This window comes from Heloderma suspectum, chromosome 2, assembly GCF_057233095.1.
Source record: "Heloderma suspectum isolate Gila_16-S chromosome 2, 16-S_ref, whole genome shotgun sequence".
In the NCBI taxonomy this organism is placed as follows: domain Eukaryota; kingdom Metazoa; phylum Chordata; class Lepidosauria; order Squamata; family Helodermatidae; genus Heloderma; species Heloderma suspectum.
In genome coordinates this window covers 89,238,773-89,263,329 of record NC_139459.1, presented here as the reverse complement: position 1 = coordinate 89,263,329, position 24,557 = coordinate 89,238,773, and the positions used below count along the sequence as shown (strand labels likewise).

The window sequence follows — 24,557 nt, the reverse complement described above, 5'->3', positions numbered from 1 at the left end:
GTATGTGTGTGTTTTTAATAGAAAATATAAGGAGGATATGTACTTGTTTCCATAAGCATAATTTATGCCCATGATAAATAATTCATGAGTATGGTTCAAGCCATGCTGCAAAAATGCAGAAAGTAGTCATCTTAACCTATCTATATGGGCTCACAAATGTCTTAAAGTTAACAAGCAGTTTTGACTGATGTTAACATAATGACCAGGTTTGGACATAATGCTGGACAATTCTTGGGTTGTTTAACCAAGGAACTGTGGGGATGACTGGAGTGTGTGAGCTGAGTACTCGTCACTTCTGCTTTTAATCAACAGTGTTTGGAATGTTTACTGGTTAAACACCAGAGTTAGCCCAGCAACAAACAATCGGCAGTTGTTGGGTTAACCCATAAACAACCCAGAGTTTGTGGGTTCGGATATCATACAATAACCCAGAAACAATGGGCTGTTGATTAAAAGTGGAAGTGATAGCATGCAGCTTGTGCACTCCGCTCGTCCAAACTGGCAACATATAGTTATTTCTAACTCCATGATAATATTTTGTTTATGCCTTAGGAAGGGAAGGAAAACAGATCTGGTATTTGTCTCACTTAAATGCATCATATCCACAAAGACATAAAAGTAAAAACCATAGACTGTAGCTAATCTGAAGCTAATCTGTTGGAGACCACCTTGATTCATAATACAAACATACTTCTTCCATTAACGTGTTTCTTCCAGAATGCAGGGGTAGGCAACTTAGTGTGAGCCAGATATTTTGGACTACAACTCCCATAAGCCCCACACAGCATAGTTTATGGTGAGGGGATTGTGGGAGTTGTAGTCCAAAACATCTGGAGGGCATCAGGTTGCTTACCCCTGCAAGTAAACGAACAATGTAGAATTTAAATGCAACAGTTATCTACCAATGTACAAACTGCTTATTAGGCCTGACAATTCTGTGGGACAATGCAAACCTGGAAGGAATTCCTAATGTTCACTTGAATCTTTTCATCTGGCTGCTCCCACTCCACCCCTGGACAACTTGTGCAACCTGGAAACCAAAGTCAATAAATATACCTAGGCCATCTACACCCTACATAAAGTGCTTGATCTAATTATAACTAATGCCTCTGCTCTCCTCACCTCAGAGACCACATATTTGGCTCCCAACGTACCAGAGAGCCACAGACTGTGGGAACGCTGGGTGGGGGAAAAGGGGGAGGGAGGATCTAGACCAGGCAGCACCACGACACGGGCTAGAATGTGACAGGAATTGGCCAGCTGGTGGGCAGGGCCTCCAGAGTAGACCAAAGGGAAGACTTTCTCCATCTGGTCTGGTCTGGTCTGGATGTATGCTGTGATGGATGTTCCCACCCACCCACACCAAAAACATAAGGGGTTGTGCAGGGCATCTTGCTAAGGACATTAACTGCCAGTTAACAGAGTTGGGAAGGAATTTTATCTGCACATGCAGGTGGCTCAGCTATGCAGGGTTTTTGCCTTCCCCATAGCAAGATTAAGCCTTGTATATATATATATATTGATGGAGCTATGGATGAGGGCAATAGTTTATTTGTTTCATCTGTCACAGCTTTGGGGACCCAATTTGCAGGGGGAACAGGATTGGTGGGATTGGTGGGCTCCCCAAGGTGGAAATCTCCTTAAGGGATTTTGAGAGGCGTGGCTTCAACAGCCTCCCCAGCATGGGATGGGTGGGGGGCTGGTTAGCTGCCACATAGAGTCATAGGTGGCGCCCATATGAGTGGCTTGTGCTGCCATGAGCCTTGACACTTGAGATCCCCACCACACCCCCATCATGTGGGCCAAGCTGAGGATTTCAGCCAGAAGGCAAGCTGGCCAATGGGTGGATCCATGCCTTATATCCCACCAAATTTCCTATTTTGTGTTGTAACCACTAAAGCTGTGGCTAGTTTATTAACCCATGTCCATGTGTTTTGTCTCCTCCACACCCTTCCTCCCATGTCCTGCAGGGAACAATGACTTCACAAAACATTTAACACATGATTTGTCCTTAAAAACAATTTGGGGGATGGCTTACTAATTGAAGCATTGGGTTGAGAAAACAGGAAAGCAACAAAAAGGAAAGCAGAAACTTTTTTTGCATGGGGACTGGGGAGCAGGTTGGGGAGGGATGCGTTTCAGGGCAAAAGCATATCTCAGGGAACAGGAAAGCATGCCTTCACCTCCTGCAGCACCTCTGCTGCAAAACAAATCACCCCTTCCTTAGGGTGCATTCGAAGGGAGAAGCAGCTGTCAGCCTAACATTACACATGGCCAACTCATGTAAGAAATAAGATCCAGAAGGGAGAGCAATTTGAAAAGACCCAAACATTGTAGTGTCAGCAGCATTCAGAAACAATCCATTATATGGGGGGAAAGCCAAAGCCCCTCTTACCTGTCTATAATGCCACACAAATCTATCTGAAGGCCACTGAAATTTCCCATGTAGTTTTGCTGAACTGAAATTAAATCCACTGCCTTGTTATCAATGGAAATTAATTTCATACACCCAAGGAAGCCACCAAATGGATTTTTACATTCTGAGCTGTTGGCATTGGAAGGACATCCTAGAAAAACAATACATAAAAACCCAATGAACTAGGAAAAAAGATTAAATTAACAATGAAATCCTATACATGCAGAAGTTAAACCCCACTGAGTGTAATTGGACTTATTCCCAGGGAAATGTGGATTTAGTTTAGGATTGCACACTACAGCATTTAATTTATATTTCCTTGGAAATTCCAGAACAGAATGATCAGTATTCTTTTAATGTATTGAGGAACATTCAAAGACGATTCTCTCATTGCTCAGCTTTGTACAAATCAGACACTGTATTATTTATTTTTATTTATTATTAACATTTACAGACCACCTTATTTGCTAAAATGTCATCAGGGTCATTCACTGAAATTTAAAACAACACAATAAGAAGAAGAACATGAAAAACAAGATGACATTAGAACATTAAAACAATGGAGGGAGCAATCCTATGGCCACTAGTCAGTGGCTAGATGGCCACAGGATATGTGGTTTTCCGGGAACTGACATTGGAGCCCGCACTCCAAGGTCGGTTACCGGAGAACCAACCTTCCCCCCGTTCTGCACTGCCTCGCAGACAGTGTGGAACAGCCCCGTGCTCCACACTCAGAAGAGGAGCATGGAGTGGCCAAAACAGGGCTTTCCAGGGGGCGTACCAGGGCAGGGAAGGTGGAAATGCCTGTACTACACATCCTATGTGTCGTCCGGCAGCCTCCTCCCCTGCTCCGCCTTCCTGTGGCTAGACAGCCAAAATCGGCTGTCTAGCCACAAATACAGGACAGAAGTGCAGAGGGAACAATCCCCTCCATGCTTCTCCTGCCCTGCATTGGATAGGCGGTTGCCTCTGAGTTCGGAGGCAGCCGCCTATCCCCATAGGATTGTGCCCTAAATATTTTAAATAGCTAGATTAAAAAGATGTGTCTGCACATCTTCTCTAAAGGTCAAGAGAACGGGGGCCGATTGTAGTTCTTGAGGGAGCAGTTTAGGAGCTACTCAAGAGAAAGTCCTTTCATGAGCGCCTGTCTGACAAATGGGCCTCTGTGGGTAATGGTGCCCTCAAAAGGGCCTTTCCTGCAGACCTTAATGCCAGGCAGGTTCGTAATGAGAGGGATGGTCCCTCAAGCTAGGACCGTCCCACACAGATTAAAAGAAACACTTTGAATTGCACTTGGAAAGCAATTTGCAACCAGTGCAGGTCTTTCATAATAATAATTTCAAGACAGGTGTAATATGGGCCCAATACAGGTGTAATATGGGCCCAATACTGGTGTAATATGGGCCCAATACTGGTGTAATATGGGCCCAATTCTGTGCACTGGGCAGCAGCCTAGCTGCCACATTTTGCACCAACTATAGCTTCCGGACATTCTTCAAGGGTAGTCCCATGTAGACCACACTCTGGCTGATGAAACAGATTCCACCAAGGGCAGCCCTGCCCCTGTGCAGCCTCAAAATCTGCTCTGGAAGGTTGGGGGCCCTTTGGGGCAGGTGTGGGGGGCTGCAGGGGGCCCAGCAGGGAGGAGAGGAGGGCAATGTTGGATGTCACCCTTAAGCACTGAGATTTATACTTAATTACAACTGACACATTTTAGTTGAAAAAAAAAAAGTGTCATGGCTCATAAAGTTGCAGAATAACAGCCCTTAGGGTGGTATAAAAGGAGGCTGGCAGCATTAAAACAGCTTGAGTGTTACTCAATTTTGAGCAGCTCCAATTTTGGTAGGGCGGTGCATCCATTCCGGGTTTTAGTCAGAACCAGACAGAACTCTAACACAGTTATCCAAGGTGCTGAACCTAATTTGGGGATAGAGTCTAGCATCTTGTATAGCTCGTTTAGAGTTCTGGCTGGTTCTTACTGAAACCCAGAATGGATTTCACGCCCCATCAAAATTGGAGCCACCAGCCTCCACTGTCAGGGAGATGCTCTCGCCATGTGCTGCAGTGGTGGCAGATGTTGCATGGCCACTGGACATATGGTAATTCAGAACCCAGGTGTACCTGGGGTTTTGCTAGGCCTTGGCTCCTAACAGTGTCAGGGAGAGATTACAATAGCCCAGCAGTCTGTCTTTTACAAAATAGAATCTATAATACAATTGAATTTTGAATATAATTGTCATTATTATAATAATACAGTATTTCTTTATTATGTTTAAATAGGCAGAGGAAGTAATATTTGAACACTATCAAAACATCAACAAGATACATAATGGAAATAAAACAGGTTAATACGATGCCCACACAATGCTAGCACAAAGCAAAAGACATTAGCAATTAGATCGTATTGAGCAGCATATGCAAATTGGCAAGTTTTCATTTTCTCTCTAATACCACTTCAAGTGGCAAAAGTCCTTGGAGTAGTCATCAGTTTGAACTATAAATGCTAATAGGTTATGGAACATAACAAATGATGCCTACTGCTTTCTCTCCCCCCCACGCCTTGGTATTTTTTCTCATAGGGCAATGCTGCTCTAGGATTGATGCACTAAGACACTACTTTGATTTTAATCAAATAGCATTGTCTCCTGGGTCATATTAGTCAAAGGACTTGTTGTCTCATAATATTAGCAGGCAATAGCTTAAGCACACGTTCATAATGAAACCCATTTATAACTGAACTAATGAAACCCCTTTCGAGCTGAAGCCTACGCAAGGAGGTGAAGGGAAATAAAAATAGATTACACATAAATTGTACAAAACCAGAGAGAATTATAAATTGTACATGACCACTTGCACTGAATGGAAAAACAAACAAACAAACATGAACTGAGTAACTCCATACTGAACTCTCTCGACCCTCTTTGCTTTTTACAGATAGCACATGCCAGGAATGTAGTATTATATGATAGCACACATCATTGGGGCATTGAGTTGGAAGGAATGCTGTGTGGAAATTAATTAGGAATAAACTCTACCCTTGTTCAGTTTTTAAGCCAGTAGTCCTGAAATTAACAATTGCCAGCCCTAGTTTTCATTCACTGAATTAGATGGTGTTTGTGTGGTCAACATGTACACATGCTGTACAAATGTGACATGTGCATGCAAAGCAGCCCTCATTGCTTTGAATTAAACATAATTTGTAGGATTGAAGACCCCTAAGCCCATTGCTCTGGCACAACACTACACTACAGTTCAGCAGTGCTACCCCATGTACAGCCACTGTTGCCCGTTGCCCTACAGATAGGGATGTCAGAGAATTCTGCCATGGACTCCAGTGAGGCTGGATTCTAAAGAATCGGTGGCAGAATGGCCTCCCCCCTGACCCCCTGCGGAATCCCCCTGGGATGGAACATACCCTGGGATGGAACATACAAAGGGCTATTTCCGTTGCCCTTATTTTCGAACCACCACCGGGACCCGCCGCCGGGAGGGACATTCGTGAAAGGTAAGTCCCATCCCGGGGGGGGGCGGGGGGCGGAGAATTTCACTGCCGATTTCGGGGGGCCGAATGCGTTGGCACTCGGCCCCCCGAAGTTTCGGGGAGAAATTCTCCCCCATCCCTACTTGCGAATGGCGGTTACGCAGTTACACCTGCGGCCGCCATTCACTTCTTCCATGTAGCCATGATAGGCTATGTAAATACTTATGTATTTGCGTCCCTGCAGAAGCTGTGATAGGTTACGTAAGTATTTACGTAGCCTATCACGGCTTAACTAAGGGAACACAAATGGCGGCGGCTACGGCGGCCGCCATTTGCATTCCCTTTTTTCTGCCGTTTTAGCCTACGTAAATATTAACGTAGGCTATTACAGCAAAAAAAATAAAAAGGGAACCCAAATGGCATAGTGGCCGCCATTTGCATTCCTTTCCCCCCCCCCCCATAATAGCCTACGTAAATATTTACGTTAGGGATGTACGAAAGTCACTTACCTGAACCGAAATTTGATTCGCGCCCCGTCCCTCCCCCCAGAAATTCTGGCTGGGGGAGGCACCCTGTCCCTCCCGCCGTGAATCCTGGCTGGCCGGGAATGCAAATGGCGGTGGCAGCATAAGCCGCCGTTTGTGTCCCTGCAGTCAGCTGTGATAGGCTACGTAAAAGTTTACGTAGCCTATCACGGCTGAGTAAAAAAACCCCAAAACACCGTGAGTATGCAAATGGCGGCGCCCATGGGCGTCACCATTTGCGTAGATGCTACGCTATTTGCGTTCCCCTTATTTTCGCCGTAGTCTACATAAATGTTTACGTAGACTAGACATGCCAAAATAAGGAACGCAAATGGCGGCGTCCATGGGTGCCGCCATTTGCGTACGCGAGGTTTGTTTGTTTTGTTTTTTACTCAGCCGTGATAGGCTACATAAACATTATGTAGCCTATCACGGTATTTTTTAAGAATCTAGCCATGTTAGGCTACATAAATGTTTAAATAGCCTATCTAGGGATGGGGGAGAATTTCAGAGAATTTCCCCCCCCACCCCCTCACCCCCCCCCCCGGGTGGGACTTACCTTTCCCGAATGTCCCTCCCAGTGGCGGGTCCCGGCGGCGGTTCGTCAGGTCTTCGACAGGGGCAGAGAAAGCCACAGGTAAGTGGCTTTCGTGCACTCCTAAGCCTATCACTTTTTTTTTTTTTTACTGGAAATGGCGGCTGCGGCAGCCGGTCAGAAGACCGGCCACCAGAGCTGCCGCCGCCCCACCGCTGCCCCACCGCCAGAGCCGCCGCCACCGCCAGGGACATTTCCACAAGGTAAATCCCGTCCCGGGGGGGTGGGGGGGTGGCAGACTGTTTTGCCACCAATTTGGGGGCAAAAGATTCGTGGCGAAATTCTCTGACATCCCTAATTTACGTAGGCTAAAACAGCAAAGAAAGAAAAGAGGGAACTCAAATGGCGGCTGCTGTAGCTGCTGCCATTTGCGTTCCCTTAGTTAAGCTGTGATGGGCTACGTAATTATTTAATTGCTCCATTTCGCGTGCCTTTCGTGGTGTAGGAGGGCAGGGGGTTTCGTTCCTAGGAGTGCACGAAAGCCACTTACATGGTCTCACAGCTTTTCGCAGTGGGGGGGAGGCGCTTCGCTGCTCTCCCCCCGAAGTTCAGGCTGGGGGGGAGGCTTCCCGCCTCGCCCGGCCGAAATTCAGGCCGGGGAGGAGGCGCCTTGCCTCACCCAGCCGCGAAATAAAAAGTTTTTTTAAAAAAACAACGTCCCCGTGATAGGCTACGTGACGATTAACGTAGCCTATCACGGCTAGATTGCAAAGTCAGCCGTGATAGGCTATGTAAATCATCACGTAGCCTATCATGGGTGACTTTAAAAAAAAAAAAAGCGTGTACGCAAATGGAGCCCCCCATAGGGAGCCGCCATTCGCGTTCCTTATTTGGTCGCTGTAGTCTACGTAAATCTTTACTTTTCAAATCTAGCCGTGATAGGCTACGTTAATCGTCACGTAGCCTATCACGGGGGCGTTTTTTTTTGTTTTTTTTTTACTTTTATTGGAATGGCGGCGGCGGCAGCCGGTCAAAAGATCGGCTGCCACCCCCGCCCCTGACAAAGACCCGACAAACCGCCGCCGGGACCTGCCGCCGGGAGGGACATTCGGGAAAGGTAAGTCCCGTCCTGGGGGGGGGTGCGGGGGGCGGGGGGGTGCAGAGATTTTCTCCCCGAAACTTCTTTGGGGGGCCGAACACGTTGGCGCTCGGCCCCCCGAAGTTTCGGGGAGAAATTCTCCGCCAACCCTATTCGTTCCTCCATGGATTTCAGGGGGCCCAATGCACTGGCATTTGGCCTCACCGAGATCTGTGGCAGAATTCTCTGACATCCCTATCCATGGCAGAATTCTCTGATATCCCTAGGAAGAAGTTAAAATAATAGCACACCTACAAAAGGGTATTCAGTGTCACTGAGTCACTATGACACATTTGTCCAGTAATAGCTATGGCCATGAATAGTGGGGATGTCAGAGAATTCCGCCACAGATCTCAGTGAGGGTGAATGCCAGTGCATTCGGCCCCCCGAAATCCATGGTGGAACGAAGCCCCCCGCCCCACCACCCCGCGAAAGGCATGCGAAACAGAGCACTTACCTGGTGCCATTCGCTTCCCCATTTAGGCCGTATCTTTACATAGGCTAAAACGGTGAATCAAAAGGGGACGCAAATAGCACCCACTACGCTATTTGCGTTCCCCTTTATTTTCGCTTTCATAGTCTATGTAAATATTTACATAGATTAAGACGGTAAAAAGAAGGAACGCAAATGGCGGCGGCCGTAGCCGCCATTTGCGTACACGGTACATTTGCGTACACGGTACACACGTACACGGTACCTACATTTGCTTCCACCCAGCAGCGGCTGGATGTCCGGCTGTGGGAGGCCCCGACCAGCAGCTCCGCGGAGTTGCTGTGGAGCAGAGCTAGCTGGGGAGGATTTCGGGGGGAGTGACGGAGCACCTCCTCCCCCACTGCGGATGTCCTTGGACGAAACCAGGTAAGTGTTTCATAAATCCGTAGTCCGGAGTTAGCCCAGCAAAGCGAGATGGCACAGCAGTGGCGGCCAGCCATATTACCAGTGATGCAGACCCGGCAGCCAGTTCCGCAGGATCCCTGTGGAGCGGAGCCAGCCTGGACAGATTTTGGGGGGGGAGGGATGGATCTCCTCCCGCCCCCCCGTGGACCCCCCGGACCGGAAAGGTAGGGGATCCATATACCCCTACTCTAAAATATTAAACTTTTGTCTGAAACTGAACAAACACACACCCATATATACACACAAACTTTAATGCCATCATTTCCTAAAAACAATCAGAATGCAAAAATAGAGGACAGTTCAGTTCCTTCACACCCATGCACACACAACCAAGAAGGACGTTGGAAAGTGTATCCGTAGATCAAGTGCACAGCAAAAGCTTCAATTTAAGTCATACCCATACTCCTAAGGTAGTTTATGGTAAATCTGTGATGTTTAAACTGCTCAGCATTCATACTTGGATGTAATCAGTAAACTGTTAAGCCCAGAATTTCAGAAAATACTAGTGGCTCACACTGGAAATGAAGTTGAAGTGAATTTATTTAAGGAATGTCACTCATCATGATGCTCATACCAAACTTCTGAAACCAAACATCATGAATGCAGTTTCATACTTTAGACCACAAGCAGAAAGCCTGGGCTAGAAACAAAAATGAATCTCACCTCCAAAGTAATAAGTGTCTCCTGAAAAAATCTGTATAGGTAGTGATGCATGAGAGGAAGAGCGTGCATCATTATCTACAACTAAGCTGGCACGATTCTTTTTAGCTGACAAAGAAATGGAATGCCACTGTCCATTATGTAATCCGGCACCTAGAAAAAAAAAGAAAAAAGAAAAAAATCAAGCAACATCACAGTGACATGGATTAGTGTAAAATCACAGTATGATACACATTTCATAATTTGTATCAGTACTGAGAAAATGAGAGGAATTAGATGGCATTTAATTCTGCTTTTCTCAGTCCTTTCTTTTGTTCTTTCTTTGCTCTTCCCCTTTTCTTGAATAGCAAAGCAGGAGATGAGGGATTGGGATATAAATGCAATGTTACCTATTATCTTTAGGAGATACTTCTAAGAGTGGATGCAATTTACAGTGTGCTCCTGTGGAAGCTAGGGATGGTGGAGAATTCCACCACGGATTTCAGTGAGGCCAAATGCACTGGCATTCGGCCCCCTGAAATCCGTGGCGGAAAGGCCTGCCCCCCGCCCCCCCCACGGATTCCCCCCAGGACGAAGCTTACATGGGGTGGATGTTCCGGACGGCGGCAGCTCCAGTGGCAGCGGCAGCTGCAGCTGCCGCAGCCGCCATTTGCATCCTGGTCTTTGCCGTGATAGGCTACATAGGTATTTACATAGCCTATCACGGCAAGCCACGCAAAGAAAAAACAGCGTACGCAAAAGGCGGTGGCTACGGCGGCTGCCATTTGCGTTCCCTATTTTTCGCCGCTTTAGCCTACGTAAATATTTATGTAGGCTATTACGGCGAAAAAAAAGGGGAATGCAAATAGCGTAGTGGGCTCTATTTGCGTTCCTTTTTTTCACCACTTTAGCCTACGTAAATATTTACGTACGCTATTACGGCGAAAAAAAAGGAACGCAAATGGTGCCCAGTACGCTATTTGCATTCCCCTTTTTTTTCACCGTAATAGCCTACATAAATATTTACATAGGCTAAAACAGCGAAACATAGGGAATGCAAATGGTGGCTGCTGTAGCTGACGCCATTTGTGTATGCTGTTTTTTTTTTCCCCCCAGCCGTGATAGGCTACGTAAATACTTACATAGCCTATCATGGCAGCCTGGCTGGACGCAAATGGCGGCTGCTACGGCGGCCGCCATTTGCGTCTGCAGCAGCCCATCCGCAGCCAGAAGTCCAGGTGTGGACGGTCCTGGCCGGCTGCTCTGCGGAGCCGCCGCAGAGTGGAGCCGACTGGGCAGGATTCCGGGGGGGAGGACTGGATCGCCTCCCCCGCCGCTGAGGATTCCAGGGGGAGGGACAGAGTGCCTACCCCCCCACTGCGAATCAATTCTGCAAAAAGGTAAGTGACTTTCGTACATCCCTAGTGGAAGCCCCTGTGAAAAGTATATTCAAATGTGCATGTGTGCATAAAATGGTTTGAGTATCAGAGGACTAACCAAGATAGCAAACCATAGTACAATGGATAATGGTGTGAAACAATTCACCAGACATGGTACTGAATTAATGTCTGGAGCCCAATGTGTCAACTTGCCTAGTAAAATGAGTGTGTTAATGCAATTTCTCTTGTGCCTCCTTATCAAAGAACCATCCTGATTGAATAGGACATCAGCTTATCACCAGTGACACAGTAGACTACTGAACAGTAGGATGCCTGTGTAGGATGTCATAGAAAGAGACCATTAACTTCTATTGAAATTCTCTGTTGGAGGTCAGGCACCAGATTCCACTGTGCCATCAGCACAGAGCTGATGGGCCTTCTGCCACACTCCTCACCACCACAGCCCCCACCCACCTGCACCCCACTCACTAAAGGCCTTGCCCACCTGCCAGTCAAAGTCACCCATTCACTTGCTAAAGCCCCCACCCTGACAGCCTGTCCTCCTCCCTCCTTCTAGCTCCAGCTCTACTGAAAAAGCACTGTGGCAGCTGGACAGCTGAGCCTTCAGGCCCCCACCTGCACGTTTCAAAAATATATATTGTAAAAATTTATGTACCTTGTGAGTGGCAGCAATCTGAACCAATCAAATGCTGCCTTGGAGGAGACTCAACCAATGAGGGCACAGGAGTGACTTAAAGACTTCCCCATGCTCTCATTGGCTGTGTCTTTCCCTCAAAGGCAGCACTTGGTTGGTTCAGATTGCTGCCACTCAAGAGGTAAGTGAAAATAGTGGCAGAGAATTTCACCGCCAATTTCGGGGGGCCGAATGCGTTGGCACTCGGCCCCCCGAAGTTTTGGGGAGAAATTCTCCCCCATCCCTAGATTTACGTAGCCTATCATGGCTAAATTTTAAAAAACACCGTGATATGCTACGTAAATGTTTACGTAGCCTATCACGGCTGATTAGAAAAACAAAAATGCGCGTACACAAATGGCTGCGCCCACGGGCGCCGCCATTTGCATTCCTTATTTTGGCATGTCTTAGTCTACGTAAACATTTACGTAGACTACAGTGAAAATAAGGGGAACGCAAATAGTGTAGCGACTACGTAAACATTTACATATCCTATCACGGCTGACTGCAGGGACGCAAACGGCGGCAGCTACACCCACCATCATTTGCGTCCCTGGTAGCCAGCGGCTGGATGTCCAGCCACTGGCGGAGCCGGCCAGCGGCTCTGCAGAATCCCTGTGGAGTGGAGCTGGCTGGTCAGGATTCGGGGGGGGGACGGAGCACCTCCCCCCCAGCATCAGCATAATCCGCAAACAGGTAAGTGACTTTCGTACATCCCTACATGGGCCCTGCAGCCTTGGGCATGGTGCTTCCTTTTGTCAGCAGGGCCAGTGGGGAGGGGGAGGATGAGGATGGTGGTAGCTGCAGCAAGGCCAGGGAGGGGTCCTTCTGAATGTCTGGGTCCTTGGAACCTGACCACCCATGCTGACTCCTGACCCCGGGCCTGCTCTGTTGGTCCTGTGTTATCCAACAGGACAAGTCACTGTGTGTGCTGCTGTGGCTGAAAGAGATTAATTGGACCATAGTCATATTTTAATATAAGAAAATTGCTCCATTACAGATAAACTGGGTTTAGACAGGTATGCTTGATGTGGCCCTCAAGTATACATAGAGTTGTATCTGAAGGTAACTTTCCACTGGTTGAATGAATTGAGAGTGCTGGCAGATTGAACTCCCCTTGCCTCTTGTAGCTCCTGTGCACACCCCCCCCCCAGTTTGGGGGGGCTGAAGAAGGGAAAGGAAACTCCTGTTGCATGCGCGGAAACACCTGTTGCTCACATAATGTTGGATTTAGACCAACACGTATCACTGAAGTTATCCAGTGTGAAAGTCATATCCTACAAGCACAGTCTATTAGCCATTTTCCTTTGATTTTGGTTAGTGGGTATGTTGAATGGCATATACTGTATATCAAAGTGTTTCACAAGGATCAAACAAAACACAACAAACATTCACAAGCAAACAAGGCAACCTTAAATGTACAACATTTAAATGACTTACAGAATTGTCTGAGCAAATAATGCTTTCATCAAAAAGATGAAAAGAAGTGATGTGTATAAGAGAATACAAAATAACAAGAACAGGGGAAAGTGGGGGCACGGAATAAAATAACATTTTAGATTGCTCACTTCAGGACATTTAGGGACCTCAGCTCTTGTACTTGGTAAAGTGATGCTGCTCTGTATATATCAACAACAAAAACAATAACAGAACAATTACCAACCCATTCTATGGATGCCTTTGCAAACCACACATAGCAATGAGATAGTGGTACAAAGCACAATTTTGAGCCCAGACCCAGTGCAGCAGTTGGCCCTTGACTATGAAATACAATTTCATGCAATGAATCTTTTGCTTCATTGTTTGGGAAATAGTTGGGTTGGGGACACCAACAGCTGTACAGTGTGATGATTAGGGATGGGCGAAAGTCCCTTACCTGTCCTCGAAGCTTGCTTTGCGGTGGGGGGGAGGCGCTTCGGTTCTCCCCCCGAAGTTCAGGCGAGGGGGGGGAGGCGCCCCTCGTCGCCCGGCCGAAATTCAGGCCAGGGGGGAGGCGCCCCATCCCTCGCCAGCGAAATTCAGGCCAGGTAGAAGCGCCCCGTCTACCCAGCCACGAAAAAAAAAGTAAAACACACACACACACCCGTGATAGGCTACGTAACGATTTACGTAGCCTATCACAGCTAGATTTCCAAAGTCAGCCATGATAGGCTATGTAAATCATCACGTAGCCTATCACGGGTGACTTTGAAAAAAAAAAGGCGCGTACGCAAATGGCAGCTCCCATGGGGACCGCCATTTGCGTTCCTTATTTTGGCACGTCTAGTCTACATAAAGATTTACGTAGACTACGGCGAAAATAAGGGCAACGCAAATAGCGTTCCCTTATTTTCGCCGTAGTCTATGTAAATGTTTACGTAGACTAGACGTCCCAAAATAAGGAACGCAAATGGCGGCGCCCATGGGCCGCCGCCATTTGCGTACGCACCTTTTTCCCCCCCCCAAAGTCAGCCGTGATAGGCTACATGACGATTTACATAGCCTGTCACGGCTGACTTTTGGAAATCTAGCCGTGAAAGGCTACGTAAATCATTACGTAGCCTATCACGGGTGTGTGTGGTTGTTTTTTACCACACTTGTTTTTTTTGCAATGGCGGTGGCGGCAGCCGGTCGGGAGACCGGCCGCCACCCCTGCCCCCACCGAACCGCTGCTGAACCGCCGCTGGGACCCGCCACCGAGAGGGACATTCGGCCACAGTAAGTCCCATCCCGGGGGGGGGGCGGGGGGCCAGTGGAGAATTTCCCCAACACTTTCGGGGGGCTGAATGCCTTGGCGCTCGGCATCCCGAAGATTCGGGGAGAAATTCTCCGCCATCCCTAGGATGATATCTCAAGGTCCATTTAGTGGCTAAAGATCAAGTACTATATGCACAGGCCCAGAATAAGTCTGTGCCTATGGAAGATGTTTTCATGATTAGCAGGTGAAATGAGATGGTCCTGCTTCACTTGCCGAATATAGGATGGACCCATAGCTCCAAGAGGACAAGCCATTGTGTGTGCTGCTGTGGCTGAAGGAGATTAATTGGATAATAGCCATATTTTAATATAAGAAAATTGCTCCATTACATTAAAGTTAAATTACGTTACAAGAGTTACATTACTATAGTATCTATATTTATGTACGAAAATGCAAAGAGGATCATCCCTAAGCTTCTTGATGCCAGTTTTAAAGACATAGTTTATGGTGACTTCTTCTACCCTAGCCTCTCCTATATTGCCAGGGAGTGCCACTGTAATATCAAATTTATATATTTGTTTTCCCTTTAAATAATAGCAAAAGATAATTAGAATAACAATAAATTAGAGCACCATAAATTGGCAAACAGAAAAGTCAAATATGCATAGAATTTTTTAAAGTAAAAATAATTATATAAATATGTTTGTATACAGGTGGAAAAATGTTAACTATCAATAAATAGGGTATTTTATGTAATAGTTTAATAATCTTCTTTTGAAAAATGAAGAGCACAATCCTAGGCACAATTATCTGAGAATAAGCCCCATTGAACACATTAGGATTTACTTCTGAGGAAATATGTATAGGAATGTGCTATGCATATAGAAGACAAGGTTGCAAACCTATGGGGATAGGTGGCCACCTCCGAACTTGGAGGTGACCGCCTATCCAATGCAGAGCAGGAGTAGCGCGGAGGGGATCATCCCCTCTGCGCTTCAGCCGCCCTGCATTTATGGCTAGACAGCCGATTTCTGCTGTCTAGCCGTGGGACCTTGGAGCATGAGAAGTGGCAGCTGGATGATACACAGGATGTGTCATACTGTCATTTCTGTCTTCCCTGCACTGAACCCCCACCCCAGGAATGCCCCATTTTTGCTGCTCCATGCTCTTCTTCCAAGCGTGGAGCACGGGGCCGTTCTGTGCTGCCTACAAGGCAGTGCGGGAGGGGTGGAGGTTGGTTCTCAGGGAACTGTCCTTGGAGCATGGGCTCCGATGTCAGTTCCCAGGAACCGACCTGTCCTGTAGCCATCTAGCCGCTGACTAGCAGCCATAGGATTGCGCCCTGAAAATGCTGATTGAAACAACATCCCAGATAAACCAGAGAGCACCATTAAATTACATTCAAATACACATGTCCATCAGTGAAACAGACAAGCACTGAAATAATCACATGTGTTTGTTATGTCTATGTGAAGGTAGTGATAGTTAAATTGGCTGATATCCCCAATCAGAATTAATAATATAATATTTAAACAGATCAAAAATGCCAATACATATATAAAATAAATTACAGAATATCAAGAGTACTATATTGATTTTATAACAATAATATATATTAACTTTATTGATATATACAGAGACAGATGAGTGGTGCCAGTTATAGGTCCATGATTGCCAATAACAATGTCATTAATAAATCCACTTGAGTTTCTTTGAATGGGAGCCATCTTCATAGAAACATATTGAGAACTGCTTTCAGCTTTTCTCTGCTTTTTACTGAAATCAGCTTTCATCTGTCAGCAACACACTAGGTGGAAAAAAGGGGACTATATCCCTCCAAAGCCAACCACTTTCACAATTCACACTGCACTCTAATCCACCTTACTTTAGGGTGGGTTGGGCAGAGTCCTGCCACTAGAAATGGACATCATCAACCATGTATGAGAGACTTGGTCCCTGCCCCCCTCTTTCCCCTGCTTAGGGAAAGAAAATGTATTGCAATGGATATCAGAGCAGAGCCTTTTCTCTGGAAGTTTCCCTACATCCCACCAAGTGTGCTTTCCAGGCTCCACAGTCTGCCAGTCTGCCACAGAAATGAGGCTCCCATGCCCCCATTACGAGATGGACCCATGCAGCAATATTGCACAGACGGAGCCATGGTATATCGCCAAAGCACTAAAGCAGAAGAAAGTCACAGCTGCTGCTTTGGTGCATTAGCAGTATAGCAGTTTTGAACTATAGAGATTTAGCTGTATGGTGACTTAGTGGTATAGCAATTTAGTGTTATAGTGAATTAGCGATTTTGCAATTTAATGCTTTTGGGATTTTGGAGGTATAGTGATTCAGAGACATAGAGATTTAGTGATTTTAGAAAATTAGCAGCTAGAACCAGATGATTTCTTTGGGGGGCAGGGGTGGAGAAGGAAAGAAGAATGAATCATAGTGAGCATCAAATTACAGAAACCTGACCTGTATCTGTGCAGGCTACCACGAAATGGTAGAAAAGCACAACAATGGGGGAAAACAGAGATGGACCCACCCCTTCACCACGGTCACAGCCAGATGAAAGACACACCCCTGGACAGGCCCATCATGCCAGATTTAATCCGGAGGAATGAGGCACACAAGAGCTGAACCGCACGAGAGCCGCATTAAGGAAGAAAATTAGGGATGTACAGATGATATAAAATCTGCTCTGTGTTTCACAGATTGTCAGGTGCCTTTTGTTCCGCCATCACAGACAAATGCAATTTTTTTTCCTCATGTGGAAAAATATGTAAATAATTATGTAAGTATTTACGTACGTATTTACATAATTTACTTTAGTAAGTAACATTTAGCGTATTGTCCCCCATTCCAGTCAATGTTTCCTCAGCAGAAACGTACGTATTTTTCTATGAATTTATATGCGTAAACGTCAGGAAAGTAAAAAAAAACATCCAAAATTCCACGGACTGCACGCCAGCTGAGGGGGTCACTCCACAGCAGATTCTGCTGGTCAGATTCTTAGAAACCTGAGCTCATTTTAGTCTGTCTTGAATTTCTCCAGCATCCCTACTAGGAGTACTCTGTGAAAATGCACCTTTTCCAGAGGGAATCTGTGGGGTTACTGCAGACTGGCGACAACGTCATATGTCGCAAGTGATCCCAAACTGCTCCCCCTCCACATTAAATCAACAGTGTAGATTGCCCTTTGGTCTAATTCAACAGGATACAATTCAGTTCTCCTGTTTCAACTATGACACTTTAATAGAGGTGTCAGAGAATTTCTCGCCGAAACTTCGGGGGGCTGAGTGCCAACGTATTCGGCCCCCCGAAGTAGTTTCGGGGAGAAATTCTCTGAACCCCCCCGGCCCCCCCGGATGGGACTTACCTTTCCTGAATGTCGCTCCCGGTGGCGGGTCGCAGTGGCGGTTTGGCAGGGCTTCGACAGGGGCAGGGGCGGGGGCGGCAGCCGGTCTTTTGACCGGCTGCCGCTACCGCCATTCCAAGAAAAGTAAAAAAAAAAAAACGCCCCCATGATAGGCTACGTGACGATTAACGTAGCCTATCACGGCTAAATTTGCAAAGTCAGCCGTGATAGGCTATGTAAATCGTCACGTAGCCTATCACGGGTGACTTAAAAAAAAAAAAAGTGCGTACGGCTAATGGTGGCCCCCATAGGGAGCCGCCATTCGCGTTCCTTTTTTGGTCATTGTAGTCTACGTAAAGATTACGTAGACAGCAGCGAAAATAAGGGCAATGCTCCCTATGGGGGCCGCCATTTGCGTACGCGCTTTTTTTTTTTTTAAGTCACCCGTGATGGGCTACGTGATGATTTACATAGCCTATCACAGCTGACTTTGCAGATCTAGCCGTGATAGGCTACATAAATCATCACGTAGCCTATCACGGGGTGTTTTTTTTTTTTTACTTTTCTGTTGAAGTTCGCGGCCGGGGAGACGGGGCGCTTCTCCCCGGCCTGAATTTCAGCCGGGCGAGGCGGGAAGCCTCCTCCCCCCGGCCTGAACTTCGGGGGGAGAAGCGAAGCGCCTCCCCCCCACCGCGAAGCAAGCTGCGAGACCAGGTAAGTGACTTTCGTACATCCCTACACTTTAATGATTAGGCTATACTGTCTGATGCTCTGGCCTCTTCAACAGGAATTAATAAATTAATAAAACAAATACCAATAAAGCAACTATAAAATCATACTATCACACTGAAACAATTAAAATACAATAATAATATTCTAACCTAAAAACACCCAAACCAGCAAGTCAGGAGCCAAATGCTTCTGTAAATAAAAATGTCTTTAACTTAAATTTAAAAGTAGTCATAGTATGTTCTAAATACACCTCTCCTGGGAGGGAGTTCCTCAAAAGCCCTCTTTCAAGTTCCCACCCTCCTCATTTTAGTGAGACTTTAGAGCTTAATGAAGAATCTAGATAACAACAACTCCAACTTTTGGCCTTCTTATATTTCCAGAGATATCATTTAGCATAAAATTATACTTGTCTAATTTTTTCCTTGCAAACCTCCACCTTTCTAATCATTTGATGACCAACTGGCAAAATAAATAAATAAAAATGGGTTGCATAGGGGAAATTATATAAAAAACCCTTCTGCAACAGTAAGTCTTGCTTTGTTATAAGTTAATCATGCATGAATTAATACATGCCATTTTTCTCTGTTTTAATGTGGACAAAGAAATCTTTATGAATCTTTAGTAATGAAATCTCAGAGCTGTGCTCAAGGTAATATGCTCTAATTTAATTATCACATATTGTATGTGTGAAAGCCAGGTCATAAGTCTTTGCCTGTAGGGGAACAAACTTGTCCAACCATCCATAATTTAATTACTCAATCTCCAGTTGCAGACTTGATTCGCTCCCATGAATGTAGGTACAATAAACACTTCAAACATACATGGGGAAAATCACAGTATGGTTTTGCTAGATAACTTTCTGCTGAGGAAAGCAGAAGTCTTATTGAAAGATTTAACATTCTGCAGTTGCATAAGCAAATCTAAACCTACATTTGCAACCACACAGGATTTCTGCCTTAGTCGCATTATACGATAACATAAATTCTGCTTTAAGCAGCACTTTGATTTTCCTTGTAAGGAGTTTCGAGTTGCTGGAGAATATTTTACAGATTTTGATTTGTGTTTGTAGTTTAGTCGTTTGACAGAAAAAAACATGTCAGGAAGCCAGTTAGAAATGACAGCACATTCCAGGAGCCTGTTAAAAGAGGCACTGAACTAAGATTGTGTCATTAACATGCATGTAATTGTGCTGTGATTTAAATGGCTCCGGAGGAAGTCAGATACATCACAGTAAACTGCACATCAGTGACACTCTTACCATGGAATTAACATTTTCAGATGGTGAGCCCAGGGAAGCCTGTTAGTCATAAATTGGCACACTCTCTGCATTATTTATTTGGGTTGGTTAGCATACACTGTAGCTGATCCTGCTGCTACTAAAATCAGTGTCAAAGCCTCCATTCTAGGATGGACGCTTTATGTAAATCATCAGCATGATATTCTGTAGCTGCTGGCAACCAGTCAATTATTTCAGATTCTATATTTCTGTTACCATTCATTATGGAGACTTGTAAGTAATAGTTGACATGTGGGGACTTACTGAAACCAGGACTTTTATCATGCAGGGCACAGATGTTTTATTTATGCATTCTATGAAAACACTAGATCTAAACAAAAATTTAATACAAGGCATTAGAGCTGAGCTTAGGATGCTTGCATTGGTGACTTCTGGCCTTAAAAAATGCTTTGTGCATGACCGCTAACCTCATTGACAGTTCTAACATTAAGGGTGCAATCCTATGGAGATAGGCAGCCACCTCCAAACTCAGAGGTGACCACTTATACAATGCAGGGCAGGAGAAGCACAGAGGGGATTGTTCCCTCCATGCTTCTCCTGCCTTGCATTTGCAGCTAGACAGCCAATTTCGGCTGTCTAGCTGTGGGAAGGCAGAGCGGGGGAGGAGGCCGATACATAAGAACACCCCCTGGAATGCCCTCTTTTGGCCACTCCATGCTCCTCTTGTGAGTGCAGAGCATGGGGCCTTTCCGTACTGCCTGTGAGGCAGTGCAGAAGGAAGAAAGGTCAGTTCTCCAGGAACCGACCTTGGAGCACAGGCTCTGAGGTTGGTTCCCGGAAAACCACATATCCTATGGTCGTCTAGCCGCTGACTAGTGGCCATAGGATTGCTCCCTAAATGTCCTGTGTTGGCCTTGCTGAATAAGACCAAAGTCCAGAGCTCTATTCAGATATTCAGGAACTCTGGCTCAGTAGTAGAACACATAATTTGCATGCAGAAGGTCCCAGCTTCAAATCCTGGCATCTCCAGGTAGGAGTGGAAAAGATCCTGCCTGAAACCCTGGAGAACTGCTGCCAGTCATTGTCAGTAATAGTGGGCTAGAAGGACCAATGGTCTGGCTCAGTATAAGGGTGCTTTTTATGTTCCTGTGTTCCAGTCCCTTCTGGTCATCCACTCTTGGAGACAAAATGCTGGATTCCAGTATTACCTCCAGTAACAGGTATGCCACTCAATACCACTGTGTCCTGCTCTAGTCTGAATCTTGGCTCTTTGCAAGCAAATACAGGGAGCAATGCAATAGAACAGTCAATTTGGCAAGCAAATGGTCAAGCACACAGATTTCAGTCGAAGGAGGTTTAGGCTAAGACAAGAGTAGTCAAGATCCAGGCAAAAGTCAGAACGCAGGCAGGCAATCAGACAAGGCAGGCAGTCAGACAACAAGGATCAAGCAACAGCAGGAGTGGTCATGGTAACAGGCAAGAGGTCAAACACAGTAAATCAGTCAGGTACATTGCTGAGTTCAGAAGCAAGGTCAAGGGTCAGTAGCCCAGAGCACCCACCACAAGGCAAGGTACAGGAGACAAGGTAGCAGACACTGGAACTAACAGAGGTGCCGTTTCCAGCAGCTAACTACCAGTGAGAGCTGATATAGCTAAAGCTGCTAGAACCCCATGCAGTGCTCAGCTGCTTCCTGTTAGAGGCTTGTCAGATGTCCTCCTCATGAGGAGGGCCTGAGTCATGAGTAGTCCTCTTCAGTAGGCGCCCGGCAACTCCTTCACCTGGCCACCATCCTATCATGGACCTTAAGGTGCTGGCATTCTCGGGGGCCAGATGGCAGCTTAGCATCTTCCTCTGCCTCAGAAGCTGAACCCTCCACCTCTCTAGGAGGCAGATTCAAGGGCATCACCCCTGAGGGTCCTGGACTGTCTTGGCTAGTGCCTGGGTCTCCTGAGGGGCCAGCTGGCCCTGACAGTTCTGGCTCCTCCTCTGAGGATGACTCTGGTGGTGACAGGACACCTGGGACCATGACACACTGCTGCGGAAGAGGAGTGGGTGGGGCTATTGTGCTCATCATCCTGCCTGTGAGCTTCCCAGAGGCATCTGGCTGGCCTCTGTGGGAACAGAATGTTCACTCACTAGGCCTTTGGTCTGATCCAGCTGAGCTCTTCTTATGTTCTTATGACTACATGAGTCCCATTCAGGCATCCAGATCACATCAATGAACAGTTTCAATGGATGCTAACCCCTGTCCCTAGGAGCATTCTGAATGTAAAGCCTGCACTTACATGTGCAAAGGGCTCTGTCTACATAATTGGGAACTCTGTCACCAGTCCTTACCAATCACATAGATAGTGACATCCATGTGTACAGCTGTCTCTGTGGTGCTCTATTCAGACATTAATAAATGTGTGTAAAGGGAAGGGCAGAGCACTACACATTTTCATTGAATGTGCGATCTGAATGTCTGAATATAGGACCCATATTCTTAAGTCAAGCATTCCGTCTCCAGCAGCAGACAACCAGAACAGCTTGGGAAGTTCACAAGGAGGCTATAATAAGTATTTCATATAGTACAGTGAACACTACAACAGTGTGCACTGTACAATATAATTTCCTTTATCCAAATGTCCTGGAAAGAATTCAAGGTAGCCTTTAAAGTAAGTGTGATTTATATGAGGCTATGATGATATATAAACAACAACAACACATACTGAAGTCAAATCTATTGGACTACTTCGGTGTTATTTAAACATTATGACAAAAATAAAACAAACAAAACATAAAATGGTTTCATAAACCTTATGGCAAACTTTAATCAAAGGTTTTGCACCACAATTATTATTTTTTTCTGTTTTCGGTTACCTGCAGTGATGTCACTCTGTGCCTTTCCTGGTTTATAGAAGCTCAACTTAACTTTCCCATCGCTCAGATACATAAGGAGCCCCCCTGAAGTTTGGTATAGTTTACTTGCTAGCAAGAGCCCTTCATTGTTCCAGGTACGAAACTGAAAACTGATGGAGACTTCATCTTGCCCTGATGTACCAGGTAATGCTAGATAGCTGTTGGGGTTCAAAAAGGTGACAGGAATAATTGGGGGCTCTGAACAGGAGAAAGATATATTGCCCTGGAAATAAATGAAATAAGCAGAACTTTAGGCACATGCAGAGACAGAAAGTTTACTCATATTAGCTTACATCTATAAATAATTAGATCTGGAATTATGGATAACATTTACATATAGTATGGTTGCTTCAATCCAAGACCAGGTCTACACCTTGTGTCATATCATTACAATGCCATCTTGTTAACAGTATATCCCTCTTGCACATTTATACCTCGGAGGACACACAATTACATTTATTACAGTATTTTGGATAATATGGAATAAAAAGCAAGAAATAACACTACAAATCAGTATATCAAATGTGCAATGTGCCTCAACAGTTATCAGTGCACTGCAACGCCACTATAAAGCAGTAGTGTAGATCTAGCCTGAGATAGAGACGGAATAAAGAATAACAACATTACAAGTTGGCTCAGTCTAATCATCTGCCCTAGCTATAGTGGCCAGTGGTTTCCCAGGCAAAATCAGAGTAAATCTAGGTCTGGATTAAACAAGCTGGAGGCCCCAATCTAAGTGCCTTGAGGAGGCAGCCATTTAGCTAATCATCATGGGCTAGGAAAAGGAGGAAAGGTTCCTCCTGTGCAAGCACTGGGTCATTACAGACCCCTAGAGGGGCGCCGCTTCCGCTGGCGTTTTCATGGCAGACTATAGCAGGGTGGTTTGCTGTTGCCTTCCCCAGTCATGACTACCTTTCCCCCAGCAAGCTGGGTACTCATTTTACCGACCTCGGAAGGATGGAGGGCTGAATCGACCTGAGCCAGCTACCCGAGACCTGGCTTCCACTGGGATCGAACTCAGGTTGTGGGGAGAATTTCAGTTGCAATACTGCCGCCTACCACTCTATGACACATGAGGCTCTATCATGGGCTAACTGTACCTTTAAAAAAGCTACTAACACAAATCGTGCAGAGACTGGATTGTATCCAATGGTGTTGCAGTCCTAGCACCAGTGATATTGCACTAGTGTGTATTAAGGCTAGTGCAACATCATTAGCATTTGCTAGTGCAAAAGGAAAAACTGTAGGGATGTCAGAGAATTCTGCCACGGATCTTGGTGAGGCCGAATGCCAGTGCATTTGGCCCCCCGAAATCTGTGGCAGAATGAAGCCCTCCTGCCCCCCCACCCCGCGAAAGGCACGCGAAACAGGACACCTATCTGCTGCCGTTCACGCTGACTTGCGAACGGTGGCCGTGTCCATGGCCACCATTTGCTTCATCACTATAGCCATGATAGGCTACATAAATACTTACGTAGCCTATCACGGCTAACGCAGGGATGCCATTTGCGTCCCTGTGGAAGCCATGATAGGCTGCACAAGTATTTACGTAGCCTATCACGGCAAAAAAAAGGGAACGCAAATGGTGGTGGCTATGGTTCAAATGTTATGGCTATGTGGAGGCCTCTGAAAATGGCTTCCTCTTGATGGTGTTCATGCATCATTCTCAAAATCTTGTAAGATGCTGTTGTTCAACCGAATGTCAAGGAAACTCTCTCTATAAGAAAAGCAGATACAGCAGCCGCTGGCCCAGATGTGGAGAGACGAGAGAATGGGTGGTGTCCAGTGGTGGTGCAGCACTATTGCTAATGATGTTGCACAAGCATAAGCTAATGCTAGCACAACGTCATCAGTGCTTGCAAGTGCAAAGAGAAAAAATGATGGCTTTGCCACCAAAATTTGGCAGCAGATTGGCATTTTTTTAGGGAAGTACGAAAGTCACTTACCTTTCCG

General features: G+C 46.0%; 1 protein-coding gene across 1 annotated transcript in view; it reads right to left on the bottom strand.

The window, feature by feature from the left end:
• The window catches only part of CNTNAP4 (contactin associated protein family member 4), a 333,732-nt gene that overhangs the window by 104,479 nt on the left and 204,696 nt on the right, over positions 1–24,557 (bottom strand). The window contains exons 9-11 of the mRNA XM_084829657.1: positions 22,566–22,827; positions 9,656–9,805; positions 2,396–2,567 (exon numbers count right to left, since the gene is read on the bottom strand). Coding sequence (XP_084685783.1) covers positions 2,396–2,567; positions 9,656–9,805; positions 22,566–22,827 — 584 coding nt within the window. The remainder of the gene's footprint in view (positions 1–2,395; positions 2,568–9,655; positions 9,806–22,565; positions 22,828–24,557) is intronic.